The 23,461-nt window shown below is 46.3% G+C and overlaps 1 protein-coding gene across 2 annotated transcripts in view; it reads right to left on the bottom strand.

Annotated features, from left to right (window-relative positions):
* Positions 1–3,411: 3,411 nt before the first annotated feature.
* Positions 3,412–23,461, bottom strand: part of Pcp4 (Purkinje cell protein 4) — a 68,431-nt gene continuing 48,381 nt past the window's right edge. For both annotated transcript variants that reach the window (XM_042259593.2, XM_006981374.3), the window contains one exon: positions 3,412–3,675. In XM_042259593.2, coding sequence (XP_042115527.1) covers positions 3,548–3,675 — 128 coding nt within the window. In that variant the 3' untranslated portion in view covers positions 3,412–3,547. The remainder of the gene's footprint in view (positions 3,676–23,461) is intronic.

Genomic DNA, 23,461 nt, shown 5'->3' with positions numbered 1-23,461 from the left:
CTGTGGTGTTCTTTTTTTTTTTTTTTCTTGGATGTCTTGAATGTTCTATTTTTGGAGTTTCTCTTTTTTTTTTAGTTACTGTGAGTGGGTTCCTGTTCATAGCAATCAAATGACTAACTCAGCCTGGGCTGCCCCTCTATCTCTCATGGGCTTGTGTATCCTGAGTCTTGACTCTGTATGCTACTGAACCTCTTTCCAAAGGGCCTTTTACAGATTCTTGCAAATAATAATAATTTCATTAGCAATAATAATATTTTTTAAACTTGAATGCTTTTTTTCCAGCTTTAACTTATTACACTACCTCCTTGAGCCTCAAATCAACATTGTGTATTTAAGCCTCAAGTCGTATGATCATGGGCTCAAATTCTCTGGAAAAAGAACTTGATTGGTTCAACCTATCTTTGGTGAGGATCTATTGGTCCAAATGGATGTGGCCATAAACAGCAGAGACCCATGGTTTGAGCTGAGCCAGAATAAAGAGTATTAATAAGGATGTCAGTAGACTGATGTGTATTTTACCTATTTCATTTTAAATTATTAACATTTTTCCAGCCATATCATTGTGGTGATTTGAATGAAAATGGCCATAGGTTCACAGAGAGTGGCACTATTAGGAGGTGTGGTCTTGGTGTGGAGTAGGTGTGGCCTTGTTGGAAGAAGTGTGTCACTCTCTCTCTCTTCCTGCTTGCATGCCAATTCAGATATAGAACTCTCAACTCCTTCTCCAGCACCATGTCTGCCTGCACGCTGCCATGTTTCTTACCATGATGATAATGGACTAAACTTCAGAACTTATAAGCCAGCCCAAATTAAAAGTTTTCCTTTATAAGAGTTGCATGGTCATGATGTCTCTTCACAGCAATAGAAACACTACTAAGACAATCACAAAGCAAGATTTTTTTTATCAGCATATTGATGTTAAGGAGCTACCATATTATGGCAGGTTAAGTTCTCCATAAATGCCTGGCCAACTTACAAATCAAAGATGGGCCCATTTTCAACACTTGGGTGCTTGGAGTCCTACCTGGTTTTCTGGTGATCATACCACACCCACTGTGGTCCTAAAGCAGAGTATCTTTTTTGCCTAGCCCCTCTGTGCCACCTGCCAGTATTGCAGTGGGGCCGCATCCCTGGGGACGGTGCATGTGGGTCTCCCAGTCACTGGTTAGCTGCCACTCACTGTTCTCTGTTCTACCTGTCTCTATCCTCTACATCTATGATTCTCTATCCATCCCCCACCAGCCTGCCTGCAAGAACCCTGTCCTGCCTTGCAACAACACCACCAAGTGCTTGCTCATAATAGTTCAGTGGATGGACCGAAATTGAATAAGCACTCATTGCTCCAAGCTGCAGACACCTTGTGGCATGCCCTAAGGGGGCTCCTTCTTTTTTTGAGATGAGTTCTGAATCCCACGAGTAGGATAAGTCCTCTTTAGCCTGGGGCTGCAAGCTGCTTCCTCTGCTCTGCAACACTTAGACCTCAGACTCCACACACCCAACCCATGCTTTTGGTGGGAAGCAAATTTCTCACCACCACCCCAACAGCTGAGAGTCTACCTAGGAAGTAAAAAATTAAACTCATCTCTAGGGCACAAAGGGAAGCAGTTACACCCTTACCCTATGGCTGCAATGGAAGACACGTATCAGAATCTCTGAGGGACCTCTCCAAACCTCATAGTTCCTTTATTTCCCTACCAGGCTGTGGAAGAACTCCCAGACTCTTGGAGTCATCAGAAGAACCAATTCATTAGCCTACAATGCTTTACACAGAGTCCCCCAGGAGGCAATATCTTCCTTAGAGCTAGGGTGGCCTCTAGCTGTCAGGGTCAGACCATCCCCCATAAGACTAGACCTTCCTTTAGATCAAAAAGTCAGAGGATGGGGGAAGTTGTGGCTCTGGGTGCAAAGATACAGATAAGTATGGTAATTACATGTGCAAGCATTTGGGTTCCAGCTTTCTTTACATTAGCAGCCTTAGGGAGCCCTGAGGGTGACATCTTAAGCCATCTAATTTCTGTGACATTCATACCCCACCCCGACTATCTCAGCTGCTCTTTCTGGGGTGTCTTTTCAACCTACTGTCTTCTTATCAATGGGGACCAGCCCATTAGGAGTCCCATTTAGGCATCATTGGTTGTCATTGCAGAAATGATTCTGTGTGATGTTCACTAACGGAAGTCATCAGGAGAGTTCAAGCATAGCCTCCCACCCCCACCCCAGCAGCCACAGGAAGACCTAGCAGGAGGGATGTCCTTACACAAGACGACAAGCACATTTTAGCTGGAGTTGTGTGACAGGCCATCCCATGGGTCCCAGTCTTTCTCAGCCTGTGCTCTTAACACCAGCAGAAGGGCTTTGTGACAGAACAGGATCCCCTCCACCTCCAGCTGTTACCTCACTCCCACATCATTCACCCACAGGCCAGCATGCAGGTGTGCACACTCAGACACTCTGCCCCCTCCTCCCACAAGTGCTTATGGCACACCCAAAGCACACAGCCAAGTCCACAGCATCCATGGTACCTTCCTAGAGCACAGAGCATTCTCAGGTGCTGGGCAAAATGTCACTTCTGTTTCAGGTTCTCTCACAGCAATACTCAAATGAGCAGCCACAGCAACACAGGCATTTGATGCTCCTGGTGCTTGCTTCCCAAAGCCAGCTCACAGTCACACCGTACCAACTTGCATGTGCTCTTGACACTGTGGAGCCATGCTTCCCATGAAGTGGACCTTTTTGCTATCCATGGGAGCTCCCCAAGGCATATGAAGCCATATGCCTGCAAGGTTTGCACTGGAGAAAAGCCAGGCATCTTCTCCAAGCTACGGATTTTGATGTAGGAGCCTGGAAGGAGCCTGGAGCGTGTGCTTGCTGCTTGGAGCTACACAGGTGCAAAGATGGCCCTTGGGGGGCGGGGCAACCCTTTGCAGATCTGAAATGTGCTTGCTGGATACACCTGGGTGACATTCCACACAGACGCACGGCCCTCCCATAACTTGTGCTCTTCTGGATAGGTTATAAATTCTGGATCTGGGGCAGTCAAAGGTACAGACTACACTCCCACACTGAGGAAATGCAGCCACCACCTGTTGACATTTAGCACTCTATAAATGAGACAGGCACTGCTAGGTTGAGGACGAATAGCTCCACCCTAACAGGTCACTCACTCTGTTACACCTCTAAGCTTTAAGAAGAACACAAGAGACACCTGGCTTGCAGTTGCCTTTAACCTTAGGAGCACTTTCCTGCCTCATCTAATGGGAGAAATAAAAGCAGACACTGGAATGGCTCATCTTACCTCCTTTTTATTACAACATCAGGGAAAATAGTTGCAGATGAATCGTAATGGAGATAATCGGGTTAAGCTACCACAATTCACTGTGTACACCTTTCTATGGGGCATACATACTACGGGTTTCTGTACATGCATCAGATTTGCAGCGGGGTGTATACTGTGTGGGTGACTCCTCTCTAGGGTAATGCTCTTTTCATCTCTTGATGGATGGTGGTTGAACATGGTCTTCAGATGGAATAGGAAGCAGCTTCCCCACTAAGACTGTGACCCGGCCTTTTTCTTCTGAAATTTTCTGAACTGAGACTGGATGGCCACAGCCGCACGCTCTGTCTCTGGTGCATCCATGTCAATGTCAAATTCTTCTTGGACTTTCTTCTGCCCATCTGTATCAAAAAACAAAAACAGACATATAGAGTGACCACCTCGCTGAAAATAGAAGAGCAGAGTAGGCAGCAGCCTAGAAACATGAGGCACGGTGTCCACCACGGTGTGCCCTCAGGTATTCGTTCACCCATCCCAAGACAAGGCCCTGTTTAAAGTAAAATCCAGGGGAGCATGGTGCAAAGTTCCAGACATTCAGAATCTTCAGCACTCTAACTGAACTCTACCCCGTGGTGGTACTGTGTTCCCCAAAATATTGTGCATGCTAATAAACTTATCTGGGGTCAGAGAAGAGAACAGCCACAATATTAAACATAGAGGATAGGCAGTGGTAACACACGCCTTTAATCCTAGCATTCCAGAGGCAGAGATACCTCTGGATCTCTGTGAGTTCAAGGCCACATTGGAAACAGCCAGACATGGTGACACACGCCTTTAATCCCAGAAAGCAAGCCTTTAATCCCAGGGAGTGGTGGTAGAAAGCAGAAAGGTATATAAGGCTAGAGGACCAGAAACTAGAAGCATTTGGCTGGTTAAGCATTCAGGCTTTTGAGCAGCACAGTTCAGCTGAGATTCATTTGGATGAGGACTCAGAGGTTTCCAGTCTGAGGAAACAGGATCAGCTGAGGAATTGGCGAGGTGAGGAAGCTGTGGCTTGTTCTGCTTCTCTGATCTTCCATTTTCACCCCAATAACTGGCCTTGGGTTTGACTTTATTAATAAGACCATTTAACATTCCTGCTACACTGCCCATAAGCAGGATGATGAAAGTCACTGACACAGTCTTGACACTTTCTATAGTGCTAGCTGATGGTCACTGTGTTCAGAGCTGACAGGGATATTTTGGATCTTTGTGTTGCTAATGAATTTGCTCATTGTTTTCTAGGCTCCAGTCATGGCCATTTTCATAACCAAATGACACTATTTGACCATCACCATAAGATCGCACTTCCATAAATCATACATTGTGATTCTGCAAGGCAAACTGAGTGGTGTATCTACTAAGGCAGAGAAGCCAGCTGGCTCACACTGACAGGGTTGCTGAGGACAGGATACAAGCCAGCACCAAGTGATGACTTGAGGTGATTGTGCCTTTGTGCTGGGCACTTCCTGGGCAGTGACCAAAAGTAAAAAATAAGTAAGCAAAATCCTCCTGCAATGAGAAACTGCCAGCTGCCGCCATGACAAGCTGCATGTGAAGACACCGATAAGCCACAAGCCACGTGGCAAGGTATAGATTTATGGAAATGGGTTAATTTAAGCTATAAGAACAGTTAGCAAGAAGCCTGCCACGGCCATACAGTTTGTAAGCAATATAAGTCTCTGTGTTTACTTGGTTGGGTCTGAGCGGCTGTGGGACTGGCGGGTGACAAAGATTTGTCCTGACTGTGGGCAAGGCAGGAAAACTCTAGCTACAAATGGCGCCCAACGTGTTGGCAAGAGTTTCCACCTAAAACCTGAAAAAAAAAAAAGATTCTAAAAACAGTTCCTAGTTGTTTCTCTCAAGCTAGTGGCAGCCTGCATGTTTGAGCTACTGTGGCGGGTTCCTGGCGTGTGTGCTCAACCTGCAGTATGGATCGAATGAGGCCTCTGCAAGTGGCACATTAAGCTGGGCCTCTGCAAGTGGCACATTAAGCTGTATGATGGATTTAGCCTTTGCTAGTACAAAACAAAAAAAAGAGATTTCTGGGCTACACGCTGCTTGGATAAAAGCATAGACCCACGATGGCTCCCAGAGCTAGTGGAAAACGTACCACCGCCATGTTGGGAAGCTGAAGTGGGCAGAGCCAGCAGCCACAGCACCGTTTCAGGCTTAAAAGGCTGCAGTTTAAAGCAATAGGTTCAAGGTAATATAAAAAATAAGCCACGTAAAGATGGCTACCACACAGAGAATCTGGATTATGTTCTCTTTGATATTTGTAACTGAAGAAAAACATTTGATTGCAAAAGCTGTTGAATTATGCCAAAATGTGTATTTTAAAGGTACCTTGACTTCAAAATTTGGATGTAAGGATATGTTGCTTTGGAAAGGAGGCTCTGTTTTTGTTTCTACAGAAAGCCAGAGGCTATGGATTTGTTCCAGATTAAGATACATCAGGTTTGACCAGCCAAGACCACCTGAAAGGTCTCTGATGACACCATGGCCCAGATGACCCAACGTCCAGAATTGTTTCAAGGCAACTGGCTCAGACGATACAGCCTCACAGACTACTCCATGATCCTAAAATTTTCTGTGTCCCCATAAGATACAGCGCCCCCCTCCAGCAGGAAGTAGTAAGAGAAGCTACGCCCAAATTCCCAAATATACCAAGCTGGCTTTGGAAATGTGTAAAAGTTAAAACCTTCCTTTTTAAAAAAAGAAAAGGGGAAGTGCTGTGGGATGGTCTGTATGTCAAATTGCTCTGATTGGTCAATAAATAAAACACTGATTGGCCAGTGGCCAGGCAAGAAGTAGGTGGGACAAGGAGAGAGGAGAATTCTGGGAAGCGGAAGGCTGAGGCAGGAGAAACTGCAGTCGCCGCCATGACCAGCAGCATGTGAAGACACCGGTAAGCCACAAGCCACGTGGCAAGGTATAGATTTATGGAAATGGATTAATTTAAGCTATAAGAACAGTTAGCAAGAAGCCTGCCACGGCCATACAGTTTGTAAGAAAAAAAAAAATCCTCCTGCAAGAGAAGGGAAGAGGGAACATCTTTTTACATCCTCCAACCCAGTGAAGGCTGGACACTAGCCTCATCAAAAGAATCCTTTCTTTGTTGTTTTTGAATGCAGACACTAGGGCCCCAGCCCAGACTTAGCATGACTTATGTAGTTGAATGGAAGGTGCCCACAGAGCAAGCCTGCCCATTTGTTAAGCCTAGAGAGAGGCCAGGTTGTTACTCCTTTTTAAAAGGAAGTTGAGTTGAGACCCAAACTCCTATCTACAGAAAAGGTAATCAAAAGGAACTAAGATTAATGCAAGCCAGAGCTGGAACCAGCAGCAGCTCCCACCTCCCCTGGACCTGTGCAAACACCTCACTGCCACCCTGGACTTGCATATGGAGCAGAGAGACTATCTAGATAAAACCAAGAGTGGGGAGGGGAAGAAATAATAGAAATGATAGATGATAAATATAGATAATATAGAGAGAGATAGACGATAGATAAGATAGATTGTTAGTAGAAAGATGATAGGTAGATGGAAAATAGATGATAGGTAGATAGATAGATAGATAGATAGATAGATAGATAGATAGATAGATAGATAGATAGATAGATAGATAGACAGACAGTAGGTGGTAAATAGATGATAGGTGACAGACATGCAGGAGTACCCACACTTGTTTCAGATGCCTTTAGTACAGAATTTCCACTGCAGATCCTTAAGCAGGCTCCTCTCAATTTTCTTAGAGACTAAGCAGGTTCTGCCTGGAGCACTCCAGGCACTCTTCCATCTGGGAGCCAGAGATCTGCTCCTGGCCTTGTGAGCCTTGTTAGTGTGATGGGTTTGTGACCTAAATCAGTGAACTTTTCTTTTTAACTCACTACCATGACTGCAGGAGCTGAGACTTAGAGTGCATTGTACAGGGAATGTTGAGGGACCTCCTTCATGATCCAGGGGGACCAACAGACAGAGAGGATGGTGGAATGCTTCTGCTGCATTCCTCCAGATCAACACTGCAGTGAATGCAGTGGGCAGTGCCACAGGAAATGACAGGAGTTGCCTGCAACCCAAGCAGATGCTGAGAAATACGAAAGGCAAGAATGACAGATTTGCAATGGCCCCAGCTCTGGGCTATCATCCACACTGTCTGGCTCTGTAGCTCTGTGAGTTATTTATCACAGGAGTTTTATACTTCTGATCCTTCCCTCCCAGAGGAGACCCTACATCCACTGCAAAGTGATGGCAATGGAGGAAATTAGTTGCAATTCAAGGGAGGTTGGGAGAGGTTTTTTCAGATTTAAAAATGTTGCTGCAGCCCACAGTTTTTGAAGGGCCTGATCCATCTTCTCCCTTTTGTAATAATGAGAAAAAAAACCAATAATTTTATGTTTTGACAAATGATAAATGAAGATGCAGAAAATTATGTATATTTAGGGGATCCAAGATGCAGTAGTAAGGACAGGTCATAAAAATCAATTTTACAATTACATCTTAAACTAATATCTTCCACCAAAAGTGACTTATTGATCCCACCCACATCTGAGAAATATTACAGTGCTTTACAGAGCAACTTCTGATATTTAAGGATTTGTCACTTTGTGTTTACTTCAGAGTCTTGCCTTCCTTGAGGGCAGGTCTGCATTGTCACAGGAGAAGCAATGAGCTCCATGTACCAAAGGGGCCAGGGACCAAAGTGGTGGAAAGAGGAAGAAGAAGACAGACAGACAGCTCATCAGATCTGATGGCGAAGAGTTGGTGCCATGAAGGGCTTGCAAAGGTTCCACAGGGTCCTGGCAACCAGGGCAGGCTAGCTCTGAGCATCCAATTAACAGCAGCAAAGAATAGCCACAGAAGTTTAGGAGTGCCACATCTGGGTTCCCATATCCAGAGCCTCTTCCATCTTTGGAACTTCCCAAGGTCCTCTTTGAGTGTCCCTAGTGATGATGACAGCTCAGAGGCAAGGTGACTCTGAGGAGAGCCTCTCTTCTCCTTCACTCCAGAGCAGAGCTTAGGGCTCAGCCTGTTTTGTTTTGTTTTGTTGTGTTTTGTTTTTTGTTGTTGGTATCATAAAGCTCTCAGTATTGTATACAGGAAGGCCAAAGACCCTAGGGTTTGTTTCCCTGCATACATGGTATTCATTGAAAACATACTATGCATGTGCATGTGCATACACACACACACACACACACCAAGCCTGCACTGTGATTCACTGTGGCCTTCATTATCCATTACTTCCATTGCGCTAATTCTTTCCTTGCATCCCTGGTTTGTCCTCACTGTCAGCTCCCTTCCCAGGCTATGAGCCTGGGAAGGAAGGGGCTACGTTTGCCTTGTTCCAGCAGCTCTCCTAGGGCCTGACACCGAATGGGTGTTCAATTAGCAGCTGCTGGTTGTGGACAACTCTGTCAAGTGAGCAAACACTTCTAGCCTGAGATGGAAGACACCAGCATGCCCTGCGGTAATTTCTATTGGCCAGTGGGTCCTTGTTCTCACCACCTCCACCTCTATTATGGATTCACAACAGGTCTCTAAGGAAGTGTGGCTGGGAAGTGAGTAGTCAAAGCCACCGTGGGGACAGCCAGAGGTGCATGGTTCACAGATGATGGAAGATGTGAAGATAGTGATGTGTGACCACAGGAGAATGGCACAGGAAGCATTGGCTGTTAAAGGGGTGGGCCTCAGAGAAGAGGCATAGAAAACAGGGTGCAGGCATCCAGACACAGATTCCCAGAGAAGGATCACAAGGCGCAGGTGTGACCTCATATCGCTGACCCTAGGGCCTGGGACCTGGAAGAGGGTAAGGACACAGCAGAGAAGAGGATCAAGTAGGCCAGGGATTCCCCACTGACAATGGGGAATTGTGCAGGTTTCTCGACCCTACCCTACACTAGATACTGGCTGCCACTCTCATCTGGCTAGGGAATAAACAAAACATGTACATCATGTTCCAGCAGTGCCCTGATATCTCTGGAGTGTGGCCCTGGCTCCTCCTACCTGTCAGACCTTCCTCAAAGGTACTAGAGGTGTGGGGCCCAGCTAGAGTCAGATTCATGGATTGCTTCGGCTGCTGTGACCCCAGGGAAGGTTCTTAACTACCTTGGTTCTTGGTTTCCCTTTTTTTTTTTTTAAATATAGAAATAAAATCATTTCTTTTTCTAGCCACCAGTGTCATGGACAGACTAATGTGGAGGAGAGTGCTGAGCAGCTAATCCCTCCAGGAGGGAGGAGGGAGGCTCAGAAGACTCAGAAGCTTATGCAAAGCACAAAATTCACTAGGCCCCTCCTCAGAGTTATAAAGGCAGTAAACAGTTTCCAGGGCAGGGAGGCCATTCAACAGAGCAGTCTGCCAGGGATATGGTTTTCATGAGCTGTCACTCATGCTGAGGGGGCTTTTTGATAATGCAGCTGCCTCTGAGTTACCCCCACTTCTGTATGTAACCCCTCACTCAGGTCTCTGTAGCAAACTCAGTAAATGCACCGGTTGACAAAGCTAGACGTGGGTGGACATGTTTTCTTTGATCTGTTCTTGTCGTCCCAGGGTTGGATAGATGTTTGTTTGCGTCGTTCCATGTAAAACTACCATACAACAGAAGTCTAGGTAAGAGTGGCATTAAGGATTGTCTCTAACCACCATGACCCCAGGGAAGGTTTGTAGCTAACACAGTTCTGGGCTTCCTTTTTTAAGCTGGAAGTCAAATCACTTCCTCCCCTAGCCCCCCATTGTGCAGATCAACACCTTATTACAAATTAAACTTTAATATAAACAGTATCAGGCTCTATGTGGCCAGGGCTGCAGAGGCAGCTTAGAAGGGGTATGAGCAAGCATGAGGCACTTAAGCCCTGGGGTCTCTGCACCTACTTACTGGTGTGATTCACAGGTTACTTTTGCCCTAATTCAGAGAAAAATGGACACATGCCATCATGGATGCTTCATGGTCAACCTAGGCAGCTAAGTATGTCTGGCTTGTTACAGATAGAGTCCCAGTTGTGTGATTCAAACCACAGAAAACACACTCAAAACACAGTCAGTAAGAACCAATCACCCATGCCACCCATGCTGGGCACTACTCACAAGTCAGGGGATAGAGAGAGACTGGACATTGCAGAAGGGCCCACCCCAGTCACCATAGCCAGGAACAGAGCAGGGGCCTCTCTGCACAGCTGCTCTATCCGTGAGAGAGTGATATGTCTATGTAAGCAGCAGGGAAAAAGTCTTTGTCCTTCCCACCTGGCAGCTCAGCCCTGTCCTTTCATCTCTATTGACTGTCTCATAAAGATGTTGGAAGGCTTGTATCTGGACTGGGTGGGCTCTACCTGACACTTTTATTTAGGATTCCACTGCCTGAATTGGAAAAACCTACATCAGCCACCTCCAATGATGAGTTTTTATCACTCTGAGCAAGCAGTATTTTTCCATAACACTCCAGCCTAGGATTGCACAGACATTATTTGGAGTTCTGAAAGAATGTCATTTCCTTCTGCATGGGCAATAAAATGCTGAATCTGATCATGGGGTGGTCAAGAGTAGGGGCATGCCCACATTACTCAGCAAATTCTGTGTAAAAGTTGGCAGGTCCATTAGAGAATAAAGACAACCCTGACTTCATTTGCTCAAGAAAACAAAGGCTCCCATAACCACAATGTCTCCTGTGAACAATGGACCACAATCCCCCCCCCAACCCCACAGATTTCTACCCTTGAGTTTATCACTTGGAAGACCTTGTCTTACAGGAAGTAAAAATCAAAATTTACCAGGTTGGGCAACTTACATTAACTACTACATCATCTACCTGGACATTATCTATCTTCCTATGATCTATCTATCTATCTATCTATCTATCTATCTATCTATCTATCTATCTACCTACCTACCTACCTATCTACCTACCACTATCTATTTATTTATCTGTTTTGACTGTCTGTCCGTGTGCTCATTAATCCAGCCATCTGTCCATCATTCCATCCATTCATCTATCACTTCATCTATCCATCCATGCATGCATCCATCCATCCATCCATCCATCCACCCATTCATTCACCCACCCACCCACCCATCTACCATTCCATTCATTTATATATCCATACATTCATCCATATATCTGTCTTTCCATCCTTCTAGAAATCATTTTACTCATCATTTATCCATCATATATCTGTCTACCTATCACAGTGAATGTCCTCTCTTCTCTCTCTTACACATGGGGACCATGGAGACACATTCACGTGCGCGCACGTACGTATACACACACACACACACACACACACACACACACACACACATACAAAAGAAGACAAATTTGAAAAATGACTCTGGCCAATTAACCCTTTCCCCCTAAACAGAGACTTTATCAAACTAGTAGGACATGTCACAGAAATCTGCAAATGCCATAAGCATAATGAAGAAACTGCTCTCCCTGAGTGCCAGGATATCTTGTGCTTCTAATCTATCTCTCCTCCTAAGGTTTGGTTAGAGAGCAACTGTCCTAGTCAGGTTTCTACTCCACTACAGATGTTTCTGATGCTGCTTTCCTGAAACGCAGCTTCACCTTGCAGAAATCCAGGCAGGTAGTGGCCTCTGGCAGTATGTCTGACCTTGTCATGGTAGCATTCGGCTAACCCTGCCAAAAGACCTCACTCTAACCAGTCTTGATTATTGAGCATGAACTAGATCTTCCCTCACACCCTTCCGTGGGTTTTCCTGTACAGATCATTTGATAGGCAAAGGTAAGAGACATAATCTTATTTACAAAGTTACAGAACTGCTAACAACTGAAGAAAATCCCGAAAGAGTATCTCAAGCCTCTGGTAGTGTTATGACAACTCACAGCTCAGCTTGCACACTTACAGATTCTAACAGACACCAAGTCTGAGTGGAAGTCCTCAGGTCTGCCCACCCACCATCAACAGGACTGGATGAACACCATCCATCAGGTGAGGTCACTGTGGCAGAACACCACAGCTTAGACATGTTTCCTCTCATCTGAAAGAATCTGAAACAGAGGAGTCAGCAAGGCTGGTTTCTCCTGAGTCTTCTCTTTCAGTCTTCAGATGGCTGCCTTCCCACTGTGTCCCTGTATGGTGAAGAATATCTCTGTGACTGCATGCTTAGAGTCCCCCTTCCTAACAGGGCCCAGCCCTGCTGGATTACCATTCACCCAAATGGCCTCAGTAAGGGCTAGTCACCTCCTTAAAGATAGATGCTGTCCCCAAATGTAGTCACATTTTGAGGTACAAGAAGTCAGTGTTTCAAAGAGCATTGTGGGAGAGAGTTACAACCCAGCCTATGATGACCTCTCACCTAACTCTAGGCTTCATGGGTTTTCAAGTCACTTTGCTGGTTGGTTTCTGCATCTGCATATGCTACTGTTTGTCGTCCCCATCTTACGAAGGTCAGAGACAGCTATGTCTCACCCGACATCACCTGGTAAGTCCACTCTAAGCCCAGGTTTCCCTCTCCATCATGTGGGTCTGTAGTAATGCTGCACAATTTCTGTTCCATGGGTGTAGGCCAGGATGATGGACTCCTGCACACAGCAATTAGCACACCCCTGGGAGAAACCATGGCCTCAGAGCTCCCACTCAGAACACAGGATTCAATCAATCAGCTTGCAAAAGTCCACCAGGCTGACCAGGTGCAATTTGCCAGGATTTATTATCTCTTAGCATTGGGTCTACAATGAGTTGTCATTCTCTGGGGACTGGAGTGTCGCAGAGAACATACTCAATCTCTTAATTCCCAGGGAAAAACAGAAAATAGATAAACATGCTCATTAAAAAGTAGAATTTTACAGAGTCCCAAATCAGAGAAATGTGCCAAACCAATCAGAGAAGTGTGGTGTGTATGTGTGTGTGTATGTGTGTGTGTGTGTGTGTGTGTTCATGGTGTGTGTATATGGTGTGTGGTGTGTGTGTGTATGTGTGTTTGTGCTGTGTGTGTGGTATATGTGTGTGGTGTGGTTGTCGTGTGTGTAGATTGTATGTGTGTGATGTGTGTGTTTGTGGTATTTGTATATGATGTGTGGTGTGTGTGCATGTATATATGTTTATGGTGTGTGTGGTATATGTGTGGGTGTATGATATGTGTGTTTGTGATGTGTGCATATGGTGTGTGGTGTGTGTGTGGTGTGTTGTGGTATTTGTATATGATGTGGTGTGTGTGTGTGTCGGTATATTTGTGTGTGTGTGTTTGTAGTACATGTATATGGTGTGTGTGTGTGTGTGTGTGTGTGAGAGAGAGAGAGAGAGAGAGAGAGAGAGAGAGAGAGAGAGAGAGAGAGAGAGAGAGAGAGAGAGAGAGAGAGAGAGAGAGAGAGAGAGAGAGAGAGAGAGAGAGAGAGAGAGAGAGAGAGAGAGAGCGCAAGCTTATCAGGCAAGCCACCAGGAAGAGGTCAGTGTGGAAGGGACAGTCCGACCTTCTCCCGAGGAAGAGAAGCACCAAGTTCTCCGTGGCATAGAAATGACAATTTGGTGGGCTATTCCCTTCCTGCAGTCACAATCTCAGTAACAGACTTCAAATAGCTAACATTAATTCCTCAGAAATCAACAGCCGTGAAAAGTTACCCAGAGCATGTCGGAGCTATTCGGAGATCCCACCCCAGCTCAAGAAAGGAGGAAGAATTTGAAATGCAGCAGAACAGAATTCAAAAGTATATTCTGAGATGGGGTGTATGTAGCACAGTAGGAGAGCAAGGCTTAGTATGTACAAGAGCCTAGGTTTGATCCCTAGCACTAAAGGCACACACACACACACACACACACACACACACACACACACACACACACACACCATATTTACCCGGACCTCCAGAAAGGAACTCTTGAATACATTGCTTCCAGGTTTATGATAACATGACATCATTGTTTCATGGTGCTAACAGTAAGTGATGAACACACAGTTTTCACTTTTAACACACCACAGACACACACCCATGTATCTGCACACACACACACACACACACACAAAGGCTTCTAAAGATTTACATAATCACAGCTCTCCACAGTTTGAGCTTTATTTGACAGAGACTAATTACCTCCTAAGGCCTAATCCTGTAGATCAGAAATCGGTACATAAGCAGTAAATTGGGATATAATTGTCCTGAGTAGGAGTTTCCCTTCGTTAGGAGTCGAAGCACATAGCGTACTATAAAAGGATTAAAATCTTAGCACTCCATAAGGAAATAACAGGAATTTAACTTAAGCACACCCTGCAAGTAGGGTGTGTGAAAGCCGAGGTTCACAGGATGCCCTGCCATTCTTTCGAAGTATGATATTACCTCCAAAAGAATTGGTCTATGGCTTGTGTTGCCCTTGATACAATTAAGCTAGTCCACACAGAGCAGTTGGGGGACCTGAGCTGAAGCCACCCCTCTCTCTTATCAAAGCCACAGGGAGCCAGTGTGGGTTCTTTCTGAGGACCCAAACCTTGCCCTTGGGATGGTGAAAGTCAAAATGACAAGTGACAGGAATTGGGAATTTTAATTCCTTAAGCCTCAAAATGGATGAAGACATATTCAGACAGTAAGGCAGCCAGTTTGGAGAAGATTCTTCCTCAAAATTAAAATTAATAATAAAAATGAATTTATACATATAAGTGGATTACATTGCTGACTTGAACATTGAACACTGTATTTTATGAAGTGCCCATTTAAAAAAAAAAAAAGACCAAGTGTTCTTAAAAGCTGGAAATAGGGCATGCAGAGGTCCAAAGTGTCCCCTCAGTGAGACATTGAGAAAGGGCCATTCTGTCGCTGAGCAGGAGGTATGATCACAAGCCACAGAGCCCCTGCTGGCTCCTGCAGCCGCCTCTGTGTTTATTGCACAGGGGCAGCTGGTGTGAACAATTGCAATTTTCCAGGTCTCTGCAAAGAGCAGAGATTAATGTGCAAGGTCAAGCATTAGCCACAACAGGCTGTGATTTTCCTTAAATCACACAAAAACATGGTCCCCATCCCTTCAAACTCCTCACTTACCAGGCTAGCCCCTTTTCAGTGCACACAGCTTTCGCCAAGGGAGAGTAATTCTTTGTCCTAAAATAGAGGTACCCTGAGACCTGCTGCCCAGTGCTAAGTAGCTTAGCTTTTGGAGGATGGGAAGCCTAATTTGGTCATCTGAAAAGGACAGTTTACTCTGGGCTTCCCATGACCACCATCCCATCTCCAGCTCTGTGGAGCTGTGTCTGGCTTATGTAAACCACCACACACACACACACACACACACACACACACACACACACACACACACACACACACCACACAACTGTATGCTCTTATCTAGTCAAATGTGTGCAAATCTAGAGGCATTGATGGAAAAGAAAGCCATTATGGGATCAAATGTCCCTCAAATCCATCCCCCTAAAATACCATCTACACATCACTCAAAAATAACTTCTTGGCCGGGCGGTGGTGGCACACGCCTTTAATCCCAGCACTTGGGAGGCAGAGCCAGGTGGATCTCTGTGAGTTCGAGGCCAGCCTGGGCTACCAAGTGAGTTCCAGGAAAGGCGCAAAGCTATACAGAGAAACCCTGTCTCGAAAAACCAAAAAAAAAAAAAAAAAAAAAACTTCTCACTGGGAAGGCAAAACTCATTTCTAATCACGCTCATTTTCCAAATCCATCATGACAAAATAATGCCCAGTAGAGTGGCGGGTTGAGAATCATACATTGATTGTCCCACACCCACCCTACCCTTGGGCTTAAAGCCCAGATCAAGGTTCAAACCAAGTGGGTTTCCCTTGATGCTGTCTTCCCGGCTTGTAGATGCCCTGCACCCTTCCTGTGTCCTCAGAGGGCCAGGCCACTGGATGTACCTTGTGTCCTGATCCCCTCTTTAAAGTATACATCCCACCTGAGTTTGTCCTAATTACCACTTTTAAAGAGCCTGTCACTAGACAGTCAGGCTCTGAAGGGACAGAGGTTAAGCTCCCAGCCTTTATATATAGGACGCAATACTAGTCAAAACCCTTCCTTTGTTGAGAAGAAAGCGAAGACTACAGTCACGCACACAGAGAAGCAGCTTGACCAGGGACAGCCAGAGTCTGTACATCCTCTGAGGTTTTGCTGTGGTCCCTTCATGTCCCTCCCTATATTGGAAAATGACATGAACGGGAATCTAGGCTGGGTTCATATAGGGACAAGGACTGAGTGTACACTGCTCTAACCAGGTAGACTGGATTACTACTATTAGGGACGACAGCTGGCTGGCTGGTTCACCCAGTGCCCGCTCCTTTGGGTTCCTCCCTGCACTGAGGAGGTTGAGTCAGGGGAAACAATTCCCAGGTGGGTTCACGGGAGTGGAACTCCACTGACCGAGTCAGCTTCAGCCAATGTGTGCACTGCCGGCATCCAGGATGGAAGGAGAGAACCCCAGATAGAGGCCGAAAACATGAGGACCCCACTCCAGCCAGCACTAGGACCCTGAGGTTGGAGGGGTTTCCTGAAGCAGCACAGGGGCCCTGCCGATTGCCCTTTGTCTGGTGCCCTGGGTTAGGATGCATTAGGAGCCATGCAGGCTCCTGCTAGAATGGGCCATCACTTGACAATCTTCCTCATGCATCCGGCCTAGCTCTGCCCTGCCCAGGCTGCTTCTGTTTCCCAGAAGTCCTGAGAGATGTGTGCATGCCCTGGAATAAAGCACTTCCTGTGGTGACTTGCAATGCTGACACCTCTGGTCTGGCCTTCACCTCCTGTATCAGGGACAGGGGAGGACAGGAAGGAGCATTGTTACATAAAGACCTCATACTTTGACTGCAGAGACTGCAGGGTCTCCCTCCCTCAGCATGAACGATACCATAGGCCTTAGCAAAAACGGCTTGAAGGAAAGACTGTGCCAGAACCTTTAGAGGTGGCAAGGATCGCACCCTGAAAGTCTCCCTCCCCTCTGAGCATGCAGAGTGAACTGGAGTACCTTCTCTACAGTAGTACACCAGTGAGATGGAGAACCACAGCAGAGGAGGGTCTCCCTCCCCTCCTTCACCCTCCATCAGCACCCCACCCTGCACAGCCTTCCCCACGAGGGGCCACCAGGACAAGAGTACTCAAGACGACCCAAGGGGCAGGTGTGCATCCTGACATCTGCGTGTGGCTTCTGTCCGTCCCCTTTTCTTAGATATAAAAGCCCTGATTGGAGACTGAGCACGTGCTTATCCAGAAGAGAGCTTCTAGCATCCCTACTGCTGGGATAGATATACAACCAAGTTCTGGCTGATACCAGAGGAGCAGGAAAATGTCTCCTCGTATCCTTTTCCCCACTGCCCCTGCTTTATGCTGGCTGAACTACAGGTGCCATGGCCAGTGCTTAGGCTGTCACGCTGGACTGCAGAAGGGAGATTTCTTAACCTGAGGAAGGAAAAATAGTTATAGGGACTCTCGGTGCTCCCTGGAGGATACTGACCTCCAGACTCCTTTTGATGAGAGAAGAGTCATCTTGCTTACTATTTAAGCTGTTGTTACTTGGGCTTTCAGCTCCCATTGGTGACCCTCATCTAGTCACACACATGTCACAGCCAGTGTACAACACACCTGGACACACAGGACTTAAGATAGCAATGGACATCCGACCCACAGTGGGTTGCTTTCTTTTCCACCTTGACTTTTCTTCGCCCGTGTGCATCTGTTCACTTTCTGATGTGGGTAGCCATTTCTTCACAGGGTCACATCTCTAAGAACCTCAGTTTGGGGCAGGCCTGAAGGTGTAGGACTACGATCCCAGCTACACTGGAGGCTGGGGCAGGAGGATCAGTTCAAGGCCGCCCTAAGCACCTTGGCTATAAGGCCTTGTCTCAAACAAAAAAAAAGCTGTTTTTAAAGGGGCCATGACTATATCTTAGGGGCAGCATCCTTGTCTGCCATGTGTCAGGGATCTGGGTTCCACCCCAAGTACTAGAACATCTCCCATGATGCTTCACCACAACGGTTCCTTTATATCCATACCCTGTACCAGCTTCAGCTTCAGGCAAGCCCTGCCTGTGTGACCTTTTGCCCTGCAGAATGTAGCAATTCTCTTCTCACTTAATTCATTTTAACCTGTTGAAAGGCAATGGCTCTTCCAGGACTTGACTACAGAGAATGGGCAGGGCAGATACAGCAACTAAGAAGAGGCTTTCCTACACCATCTGACTCCTTTCTCTCTGCTTTGGTTCCCATTTTAAATTCTTTCCACCGCTTTCAAATCATCAGTCTTTTTCCTGTCTCTGGCCCTGCCTAGGTCTCCCGGGCATCAAGCGTTCCTTGTCATACAAACCTCACCTATGCCTTGAGCTTCCAAACTTCCAGATGCAAGGCTCAGAGGAGCGGACATCTCCCTTGTGTTCAGTAGCAAGAACAGTCAGATACAATCAGAGCTGCAGGGCACCTTAAGCCTGAAAAGAGCATCCTCTAGCCTCACTAACATACACACCGGAGTCCACCAAGTGTCTGTAACTCGCCCCATCTCTAGTCCACAGAGCAGTTGACATGAAAGAGGAAAAGGAGAAACCAGGCAAATAGGATGCACACTCCAGGGCTCAGAAGGAAAAGAGGCTCATCGAGATGTTAGAATCAAACCTCAGCATGACTGTTAGCATACTGCCCCCACCACAAAGTACCAGGCAAAATTCAACCTTTCCCCTCCCGACTCCCTCCCTTCACAGCTTCCTGATTAAAAGGGTTTCCTAGCATGTGCGCTGCCCCAAGGCATCCTCAGCTGATAATGCTTTGTTCTGTGTGGCCCTCACTGTGGACAAGCTGGGCTCTATCTCACAGGACACCTTTGTCCTGGCTTTCCAGTTCTGTGCCTTTAATCCAGGCAGACAGCTGTTTTCCTTTGCATACTGTCGGAGATTCTGTACTGACTTTTTGGATGCAAACAGAGGAGCCCATTGTGTATGGAACTGGACTTCAGGTACAAATCTCTAAATGGAATTCTGAAAGAGGATCTGCAAAGTGGGCAGAGGAAAGCACGTCGGGGTTGAGCAGAGCTGAGCAGAGATGCACTTTACCTGGACTTTCACTGACCTCGAATCTCATGTGCTTGGCTTTTGTAGGTGTGGATGAAGCAGAGGGCAGAAATCGACAGCACTGTGTAAATGTCTGCCCTCTCTGTGTATTTTTAAAACAACAAACATGGTTGAATATTTGTGCAATGATACAGAAAGGATAATGATCGGAGTTGGATCAATAATACGTTTCTACCCATGCGGAGATGCTTTGACTACCAGAAATTGTCCTTGGCAACTGAGCATCGCGGGGACTCTGGTCTCCAGGCCCACATCTGCAGCCCTCCGCTGCCCTGCGTCTGAAATGAAGATATGAGTGCTGCCTGCTCCTGTGGAAGGCTGACTCCTGAGCCCAGACAAACACTGGCTGATGGGTTGGAAATCACTCTTTAGAGATGGGTCACCTGAATCTTAAGCCTCATTCTAGTTGCCAGGCTCAGATTGTATAAACAATAAAGCAGAAGTGAAACCTGGACTGGGGGACAGCTCAGTGAGTGAGGAGCTCACCTTACAAGCACAGAGACCTGTGCTGGGTCCCCTGAACACACCCTGGAAACAAGTCAGACAGAATGGTATGTGCTTGTAATCTTGGCACCAGAGAGGAGGAAATAGGCAGATCCCTGAGACCCACTGGCCAGCCAGCCTAGCTTACATGTTGCATGGGGAGGTCTCAGTCAGTGAAAGAGCCTCCCCACCCCACCCTCCCCACCCCCCCCACCCCCGTCTCCAAATAAATTTAAAAAAAAAAAGGTGAACAGTGCCACAGAGTCTGAGGAATAACACTTCAGGTCATCTTTCCGCCTCCATACATGCTCACACACAGGTACACACACCACAGGCACACATACACATATACACTCACACTCACACACAAAAATAAATAAAACTAAAACTCAAGAAGAAATGAAATGCTACTCTAGGCAAGGTGGTACCCTGGGCTCAGGAAGCCTGGCTGTGCAGTTTTAGAGTTGGCTTTAAGCAGCACATAACAACGTTCTGACCACCAATTCCAGGAAGCTGAGCAATAGTGCTTTCCCAGGGCTGGTGAGCTCCAGGCTTCCTTCACGTGGGGGCAGGCGGATGAACAGGAGAACCTGCAGGTTTTGCCATCATGCAATGTGACCCGCAGGCAGATACTCCTCCTAGGGGTGCCATCGCAATAAACCTGTCCATCTAAGGCACTGCTACAGACCAAAACAAAAAAGTCATTTTTAGTCCTTTTAAGAATTCTAGAAAGAGACATTTCCATCACCAGCTGCTCGTTAGGTTTTAACCTCAACTTGACAAAGCCTGGAGTCACGTAGGATGAGGGAAACTCTCGGGGATTACCGCTATCAGACTGGCCTGTGTCAGAGAGAGAGCATCTTGACTGATGCTGATGTGGGAGGTCCAAGCTTACTGTTGGTGGCGCCACACCTAGGCCCATGAGTTGGTATAATAGAACCCGCTGAGCACCAGCTAGTGAGTGGGCCGCCAGAAGCAGCATTCCTCCAGGGTTCTTTTCAGAGTTCAGGCTTCAGTGGGGGACTCCTCTCAATGAGGGATTGTGTCTGAAGGTGGTCATCTCAAATCAACCCCTTCCTTCCCAGAAAATAAACTAACATAGCAGGCAATGTGATCCAATCTGTATTTAGAGGTTGGAGAGATGGCTCAGAGGTTAAGAGCACTGGTTGTTCTTCCAGTTGGGACCTGGGTTCAATTCCCAGCACCCAAATGGTGGCTAGCAATCATTTATAACTCAAGTTCCAAGGGATCTAATGCCCTCTTCTGGCCTATACATAATGCATGCATGTGGTGCACAGACATATGTGCAGGCAAAACATTGACATGTATAAAATAAAAAATAATTTTTAAAAACTTAAATACATATTTTTCAACAGATTGTTAAAACGCCATCCTTTAAAGCATTGCAATCATCAACAGAGGTTACAGGAGGCTTTCTGTCTAGATCAAAAGTGTAAGCAGTGACAGAGTACACATTTGGACTGCAGGTGCCCAGGGGACAGCAACCGGAACTGGCAAGGGTTGCAGTTTAGACAGATACTTTAAAAAGCATCTGATATTAGTGTGTTATAGAAAGGAAACATCTCCCAAGAGCAGTTACAGCCCACCTTTCGTAAGAGTCATTTTAAGCTGAGGCTAGAAAGGCACAGTGGGGAATTACATTTCACCCACTGTGAATGACCAGGGTGACCTAATGGGCTATTTCAAGCCCAGAGACATAATTGGCAGGATTTTGTGGATTTGTTCAACTATGAGATGTGTGAACAGAAAAAGACTGGAGTTTGTATGTGTGTGTGGCTCACAATGTCTTCTAAGACCATAGCTCACTCTCCCACAAGCCTATCTAGCTGCTAACTTCAAAATTACATGCTGCTCTTTCATACAGAGCCATAATTTAAGTGTCAATAAAAGACACACATGATAATCTTTCAACAAGTAATTCTCACTTGAGACCAGTGACCAGAACTGGGGAGGCAATGTGTGGCTGCTTCAGGCACACGTTCAAAAAAGCTTGGAGCCAAGTGGCATTGCCTTGGCTGGCAGGTAAAACAATTACAAAATTACAAAAGATGAGATGAGATTATTCTGGCTGAAAAACAGCAATAATTTAACTGTAGGTGTCCATACCACTGCCATGGGAGGAGCCCCCTCTATCTGTGATGTGTGGAACATTGCTATCTACACCTGTGCTCATCTGATGATCACAGATCCAGCAGGCACCATGAAAAACTGTGTGCACACCAGAGGAATGGCCAGGAAAAGAAACCCCCTTTTCACATTCAGCAGTCAGCTGGTTGGAAATGAAATTTTGCAGATAAAATATTGAGCTCTTATGCATGCTGTCATAGTCTCTGTGAGTTCATATATGCGTCGGCCCTGTTGTGTGTAAAAGGCACTGTTTCCTTGGAGTCCTTCATCACTTCTGGCTCTTACAATCTTTCTGCTTCTTCTTCCACATGGAACCCTGAGCCCTGGCAGAAGAGGTTTGATGAAGACATCCCATTTGTGTCTGAGTGCTCCAAACCTTCTGCCTGCACACAATCTGTGTGTGGGGCTCTGTATTAACCATCTACTGCAAACAGCTTGTCTGACGAGGGTTGAGTGACGCATTGACCTACGGGTAGCAGAATGTCACTGGGAGTTGTCTTACTGCAAGTTTGAGTCAGACAAAACTCCCAGCACAGAGAAAAGGAAACCGGCACAAAGTCCCACCCAAGAAGCTGTTGTGATTGATAGCTGTTCAGGGTGGGAAACCAGTTTTCTTCAGTGGAATGTCATGGGTATATCACTCCAGAGCAGGCCCCATGCTTGGGAATAGCTGGCCAACACAAAACAGATTTCATCATAGTGACTCTGTGTGTGTGTGTGTGCGTGCATGTGCATGTGCGTGTGTGTGTGTGTGTGCGTGCATGTGCGTGTGCGTGTGCGTGTGCGTGTGTGTGTGTGTGTGTGTGTGTGTGTGTTGTGGTGTGTGTGTGCGCACACACACACGAGCATGAGCATGTGCGTGTGCATGTGTATGTGCATGTGTGTGTGTATGTGGTGTGGTGTGGGTGATGGGAAAAGAATATAATTAAATATATTGTATGCAATTCTAAAAAAAACTAACAATTTTTTCTTTTTAAAAAAATTAGGGCTGGGCAGTGGTGGCGCACGCCTTTAATCCCAGCACTCAGGAGGCAGGTGGATCTCTGTGAGTTCGAGGCCAGCCTGGTCTCCAAGGCGAGTTCCAGGAAAGGCGCAAAGCAACACAGAGAAACCTTGTCTCGAAAAACCAAAAAATTAGACCAAATTCTCCTATTTCCTGTTTCGTTGAAAAACTTAGAAAATAACTATTTGCTAATGTGTGTTCACTGACAGCTCCAGCTCAGCATTCCCTCCCCACCCCTGCCCCCTCCCCTGCTTTCCCCTCCACTGCCTCTGCCACATCTCTCCTTTGGGCTCATATCACATTCCCTTGATGCATGAAAAAGAAAAATAACGAGAATTCAGGAGCTGAGAAATGGCTCAGCAGCTGAAGTCCTTGCAAGAGAACCAGAATTAAAATCACTAGAACCCGGATAAAATGCCTTGTGGGTGCCAAGGTTCACCTATAATTGCAGCCTTGGAAGTTAGAATCAGGACCCCCTAAGTAAGCTGGCTAGCTAGACCAACCTTAGCACTGAGA

The sequence above is a fragment of the Peromyscus maniculatus genome, chromosome 12, assembly GCF_049852395.1.
Source record: "Peromyscus maniculatus bairdii isolate BWxNUB_F1_BW_parent chromosome 12, HU_Pman_BW_mat_3.1, whole genome shotgun sequence".
Classification (NCBI taxonomy): domain Eukaryota; kingdom Metazoa; phylum Chordata; class Mammalia; order Rodentia; family Cricetidae; genus Peromyscus; species Peromyscus maniculatus.
This window is presented reverse-complemented; position numbering and strand designations above follow the sequence as displayed.